This window comes from Mus pahari, chromosome 14 (assembly GCF_900095145.1).
Source record: "Mus pahari chromosome 14, PAHARI_EIJ_v1.1, whole genome shotgun sequence".
In the NCBI taxonomy this organism is placed as follows: Eukaryota; Metazoa; Chordata; class Mammalia; order Rodentia; family Muridae; genus Mus; species Mus pahari.
Genome location: NC_034603.1, coordinates 76,730,329 through 76,737,141, shown reverse-complemented (window position 1 = coordinate 76,737,141; position 6,813 = coordinate 76,730,329). Strand labels below are relative to the sequence as shown.

Here is a 6,813-nt window from a genome sequence, read left to right as displayed (position 1 = left end):
GAACTCAGAAATCTTCCTGCCTCTGCCTCCCAAGTGCTGGAATTAAAGGCATTCGCTACCATGCCCAGCTTAGTGATTCTTTTAGATCACACACTAACCACAACTCTAGATGAACCCTAGATAAGCCACATTCTCCTTTACTTTCTCCTCTGGTACAACTATGCTGACCACTGATCAATTCCCCCACCCCCACCCCTTATTTCCATGGGTGTTTAAACCTGCAGGTAGGCTCGTGCACCACAAGCATGCAGTGCCCAAAGAGGCCAGAAGAGGGCATCGGAGTCTCTGGTCCTGGAGTTACATAGGGTTGGGAGCCGCCATGTGTCCACTGAGCCATCTCTCCCTTCAGTGTGAATATGATATATCCTTTTAATTTGCTTGATTCCAAATTCCAGCCCTACGGAGGCATTCCTAACTGTCCTGTCAAAAAGGATATTTGGGACTGGGGGACATGGCTCAGTACGTATAGGGCTCACCTAGCATGCAGGAAGCCCAGAGTTCAGTCTCCAGGACTGCATAAAAGCAGATGTGATGGCACATTCGTGTAGGGTGACGAGTTAAGGCCACCCTTGACTACAACAAATACAAGGTTTCCTGGACCACGTGAGACCCTGGCTCAACCCCCAACCCCAAATGAATTTGCTTTTATTCTTTTACTCTGACTATGCCATAAAGGCATTGGTTTCTTCCTCTACTCTCTCTCTCTCTTCCTCTAAAAAAATTAGGGAAGACTTTTCTTGTTTTGTCTCTGCTATATCCTGAAGGGTTTGACAAGACCTGGCACATAGCACCTGGTATTAAAATATTATTAAGAGACTAACCATGTGAATGAGTGGGGTTTATTATCCTTCACTGATTGACAAACCCCTTTGTTATATGAGTTTTTAAAAAATGGTATCTAGGGGCCAGAGAGATTGCTCAGTGGTTAAGAGCACTGCTTGCTCTTCCAGAGGTCTTGAGTTCAATCCTCAGCAACTATATGGTGGCTGGCAACCATCTGTAACGGGATCCGATGCCCTCTTCTGGCCTGCAGGCATATGTGCAGATAGAGCATCCATCCATAAATAATTCCCAAATGTTTTTAAAATAAGTAAGTAAGTAGAGCAAATAAAGTGGTATCTATTTACAAGGATAGCTTGAGAATCCGGTGCTAGCATAAAGTGCTTGGTGAGCCCCAGGAGGCTGAACACACTGTGCACAGAAACCACTGTTATTCCAAGACCAGAAGATGGGGCTCCAAGTTCCCATCATGGGCGTACTGTATGGTCTGTTGGCTGAAAGGGACAAACCTTGGTCAATGAGCAGAGCCTAAAGACAGAAGATGGAAGAAATAAATGCCGTGTAGGTCTGCAAATGGACGGCTGTGAGATTAATATCTTACCCATGCAGATTTAGTTTTTACTCAGTTTGTTTCCTGCCTGTGTGTGCGCCTCCACCCACCTTGGCCCCACAGCCATGAAGCCCAAACTGGCCCAGAGCTTTCTAGATAAGACTCTCATGATAAGACTCTCGCCTATGCTGAAATCCACGGTTCCTCTGCTGTAGGTTCATAAGTCCTGGAGTTTCAGGTGTATAAACACATGCCTGGAGCCCAAAGATATTCACTGACACACGGAAAGTGTACATAGTTATGGGGCTCAGGGTGACATTTCAGTACACACATACACTGGGTAGTGAGGTCAAATCAAAGCAGTTGGCATAGCTACCATCGCAGACATTTCATGTCTTTGTGTTGACAGCCTTCTGAGCCCTTTTCACTGGCTGTTTTACAATGCACATCTGGGCTGGGTGGGTATCTGGCTCTGCGGAAGAGAGGCCTGTGCTCAATCTCCAGTACTGCATAGGAACAAATGAAATAACATCTTGGCTTTCTCTCTCTCTCTCTCTCTCTCTCTCTCTCTCTCTCTCTCTCTCTCTCTCTTTTTCATTTTTATGGTGCTGGTGCCAGAGATGAAACCCAAAGGTTTCACAAATGTTAGACATGTACTCTTACCACTGAGAGATATCCACAGCACGTAACTCATTTCATGTGTGTGATGGTTCATTAATATACATTTGTTATGGGGGCTGGAGAGATGGCTCAGTGGTTAGGGGTGGTGACTACTCTTCCAGAGGTCCTGAGTTCAATTCCCAGCAACCACATGGTGATTCACAACCATCTGTAATGGAATCTGATTCCCTCTTCTGGTGTGTCTGAAGACAGCGACAGTGTACTCATATAAATAATAAATAAATAGAACTTAATATATATATATATATATATATATATATATATATATTTCAACGTGTATATAACATGTATATATGTTATATACATGTTGATATATATATAACATACATATAACACACACGTGCGCGCGCACGTGCGTGTGTGTGTGTGTGTGTGTGTGTGTGTGTGTGTGTGTGTGTATTGTACCACTGCTCATGGATCGAAACCAGAGGTTAACCCAGGGACCGAATGTTCCACATCAGGCTTGGTAACAAGTTCCTTCACCCACTAAGCCATCTTGTCAGCCCAGTTTCCTTTCTAAACCGCCTCAGCCGATAGCAAGCACTTTCCTGACACCACATCCCCGCCCCCAACCCCTGCAAAGTGAGAAGCCCACAGACTGAGTCCTCTGACCTTTTTTAAACCAACCCCAGATGGCCCCTTCTTGATTAGAAAAGAAGTTGAAAGAAGGTTTAATCTCACAAGCCCCTTTATAAACAATCTGGAAAAGCAGTGGTTTCTGGCTGTCAGGATTTTGCTTCCACGGGTCGGTCACATCTGAAGGCAACACGGAACTTGACACTAGAACAACCCAAATCGGGGCTGGGTGTTGCCCCTGGTTTAAATGTCACAGGTTTACTCAGCTGCTGCAGGCTTACGTCCACATCTGGAAAATTAGGGCATCTTCAACTTTGCCACTGTGACCCCTTTTCTTTGCTTGAGATTTGCTCTCAAAATTATATATATATATATATATATATATATATATATATATATATATATATATATATGTATATATATATTAAAGATAAAAGCAAACTTGCACACTAACAGACTGAATGTAAACCTTTCTTTTCACACAAAGAATTAAAAATTTTGGAGTGGGATGAAGCTGTGGTAGAGTACTTACCGTGCATTAAGACCTGGATTTGATCCCCAGTACACACCCCAACACACACACACACACACGAACACTATACACAAACATACACCACATGCAAACACACACACATATAGACTCATACATACATACACACTCACACACACACACACACACTCTCTCTCACACACACACACACACCATGAGTAGGGGATAAAATTGTGGCTGTGCATCTGATAACGCAAGACACACAGTGTCTTTAACATTTTCCACAGCTCATGGATCTGACTTTTTCAAACCTTCAGGGCTGAACAGGCCACTCCCTTCTCATAAGAACTCAGTACAAAGTGGCAGAAGTCTATTTAGGGCCATTTGAGATGTTGCCGGAAATTCTGTTCTAATCTCAAGCCAAAATTCATCACACAATTTTTTTTAATGAAACTGAAGTCAGCAACTAAATGGAAACTACTAAAAGAAAGCATTTTAGCATAATAAAATCTAAAATATACAAACTTGATACACACTGAGGAAAGACTGCAGAAAGATATTAACTGTTTCCTACAGCTAAACATGGCGCTTCTAAAGGAGCAGAAGACTCTGTATGCAAAGACTTTACACAGGACAGTCTGGAATAGCAGCTGAGGCCTTTGGGGGAGTTGACACTGGAGATGTGTGATACGGATGTCATTGTGTGTTCAGACTCGGGGGTGCAGTGTGACACAGATGTGACCTGCCAGAAACACCTCAATTCATTATACATTTGATTATACATTTGATTGTGAATTCATTTTTGGTCATTGCACTTTTACTTTTTTTGTTTTGTTTTGTTTTGTTTTGTTTGTTTTTGTTTTTCTAGACAGGGTTTCTCTGTGTAGCCCTGGCTGTCCTGGAACTCACTCTGTAGACCAGGCTGGCCTCGAACTCAGAAATCTACCTGCCTCTCCCTCCCAAGTGCTGAGATTAAAGGCATGCGCCACCATGCCCAGCTTTAAAGATATTTTTCAGAATGTGAGTATTTTGCCTGCACCCGTTTAAGTGTGTGCACCAAGTGCATGCAGTGCCGACAGAGGACAGAAGAGGGCGTAAGATCCCCCTGGAACTGGAGTTACAGATGGTTGTGGGCCACCATGTAGGTCTGAAAGAGCAGCCAAGGTTCCTAATTACTGATCCACCTCTCCAGCACATGTAGAAGCCTTTCACAGTTGCTTTTATTTTTGGTACCACAGAGAGTTTAAGACTAGACAATCTCTACATGTGTAACCTCACAACTTGGCTTTCCCAAGCTGAAATATATCCCAAGGAAATGGCAGGTTCAAAACAAAACAGGCTGCAGTGGTTTATCTGAGTTTCCGACACCCCCAGGCCAAAACAAAACAAACAAAACAAACAAATACCCTACAAATCAGAGGTGGGTGTGAATGCCCGTGATCCCAGCTCTGGGGATGCTAAGGCAGGAGGATTAGCATAAGTTGGAGACCAGTTTAGAGCCACATAGTGAGTCTGAGGACAGTCCAGACTACATAGTGGGACCCTCTCTCAAACAAAAACAGGAAGGAGGGAAGAATCCTCACGAGTGCCCACTGGCCTCTGAAGCAGAGGCCCTCCTGTGCTACATTCAGCTTGCACACCCAGAAGACCTGCATGACATAGTCCCCAGCTCAGCAGTTCTCTACTTAAGGGTCCATGTCCCCAGGCAGACTCTAGGGCAGTATGAATCCCAAGCTGAGCTGTGCATCACAGTACCACAGTCACACGGGGCTGCCAGCTAGAGTTGAGATAAATAGAGTTGAGAAACGATGTTTTTGAAGATTTGGTAAGAAAAACGAATAAAAAACTCAACTCGTACCGTTATTATGTGTTGAGATGGCGTTTTTGGTGGCACTAGACAACAAATGTTACTGAAATGAATTCAGCAGAGGGGCTACTGGACAGTTAAAATTACACGCGTGGCTTGTGGTACTTTTCTATTGGACAGAATTGCTCTAGATAAAAGAATACAATCGAATTTTTATGCAAGAGGACTACTGGGTTACACACACCCCAACACGATATTCGAAGTTTTTTGGCAGAAGAACGTTGCAAGTTCTCTAAAGTAAAGCTGATTCTACCCACGGTTTAGGTGCCATCTAGCCGGGCCTTGGTGGGAGTGGGAGTGGACGGGGTCTCCCCGCAGTGGGGTGCATCAGGCTGCGGTGGTTTACCTGAGTTTTCGACGCCCTGCAGGTCAAGCTGCCAATTCCGCTCTCCTCCCAGAGGCGGCCACAGGTGTCGCCCGCCACCGCCACCAGCGGAGGTGGATCCGCAAGAAGGACGGACTGGGGCGCAGCTGGGGACAGCGACGCGCTTCCTGCCTGGGAAGGGCCCGTTCGCCGGCAATAGCAGTCCCGCGGCTGCCTGCTTGGATTTTTATCACTGGGGCTTTGGAGAGAAAACAACCAACGACCCAGGTCCTCTGTTCCTCGAGGGATTTGAGATGAGTCACAGCCCCACGTCAGAGAAATGCATGCTTTCGAAAAGCAAGTGCTTGTGATCCCAAACTCAGAAGAGGGGCGGGCCCAGGAGGCAGAAGGATGCCAGATCAAGGCCATTCTGAGCTACATAGGGAGAACTGGTCCCAAAGAACCAGTAGGAATGAGATAATGGGATACGTACAAACTGAACAAAAATCCTTGCCATTGCTTTTGTTGGGGCGTCTCTATTGAGTTTTCGTGGAGATGTCAACATTTGATCCTTCACCTGATCCATTGTGGTGGATCAAGTGGGCGGGGCGTGGGGGTGAGGTGTCCCTTGAAGGGTATAACTATTGAAGTCAGAGAATAGGACTTGAGACATAAACAGTATTTCTTTTTTTTTTTAAACCTAATTTTTTTTTTAAAGATTTATTTATTTATTATACGTAAGTACACACTGTAGCTGTCTTCAGACACTCCAGAAGAGGGCATCAGATCTTGTTACGGATGGTTGTGAGCCACCATGTGGTTGCTGTGATTTGAACTCCGGACCTTCTGAAGAGCAGTCGGGTGCTCTTACCTACTGAGCCATCTCACCAGCCCCCATAAACAGTATTTCAATCTCACTTATTTCTGAGACAGTATTTAGGCTTTGGGAAATTATTCTCTTTAAGCAGTTAAATCCATGTGCAGAGAGCAAAACCTGCTTGGATTCCTGGTCAGTGTTAAGTGTGCGCACGGCTGAGCACTGAGCTGAGGCTCTCCTGCTTGCTGGGGAAACGACTCTTTGCCACTGAGCCCCGGTTACTGTATGTTGTTACACATAGTCCTCAATCTCTCTTCTCTCTCTCTCTCTCTCTCTCTCTCTTTCTTTTTCTCTCTCCCCCCTCCCTCCCTCCCTCTCTCCTCCCTCTCCGTTTTTTTATCCTGTGAGCCCGCTGCAGCATGCACTAAGGACACCTTGGAGAGCTGGCTCTCTCCTACCTTGTGGGTCCCCAGGATCAGACTCAAGTCTCCAGGCTTCATGGCATCTGCCCTCACCCTCTGAACCATCTCACCAGTCCCTAAATTCTATGTTTTAAAGTTAATCCTAAAAAAAATTCTCCAAAAGTCTATACAACCAAATTTGTTAAAAGCATCATTTAATTAATTGCTTAATAAATGCTTGCTACATAAATGTAGCTGCTCCATTCCATTTTCATCAAGAATAATTTCTTCCCAAATACCTTATTCCTGGCTCCTTGGCAGACTTTTTCCTCCCATTTTTTTTTTTT

At 44.8% G+C, this 6,813-nt stretch overlaps 2 protein-coding genes across 3 annotated transcripts in view; both read right to left on the bottom strand.

The window, feature by feature from the left end:
• The window catches only part of Arsg (arylsulfatase G), a 126,758-nt gene extending 121,359 nt beyond the window's left edge, over positions 1 to 5,399 (bottom strand). For both annotated transcript variants that reach the window (XM_029546042.1, XM_029546043.1), the window contains exon 1: positions 5,291 to 5,399. The gene's annotated coding sequence lies outside the window, so the exon portion shown is untranslated. The remainder of the gene's footprint in view (positions 1 to 5,290) is intronic.
• Amz2 (archaelysin family metallopeptidase 2) overlaps positions 5,205 to 6,813 on the bottom strand; it is a 13,243-nt gene continuing 11,634 nt past the window's right edge. Inside the window, exon 6 of the mRNA XM_029546149.1 lies at positions 5,205 to 5,440. Coding sequence (XP_029402009.1) covers positions 5,205 to 5,440 — 236 coding nt within the window. The remainder of the gene's footprint in view (positions 5,441 to 6,813) is intronic.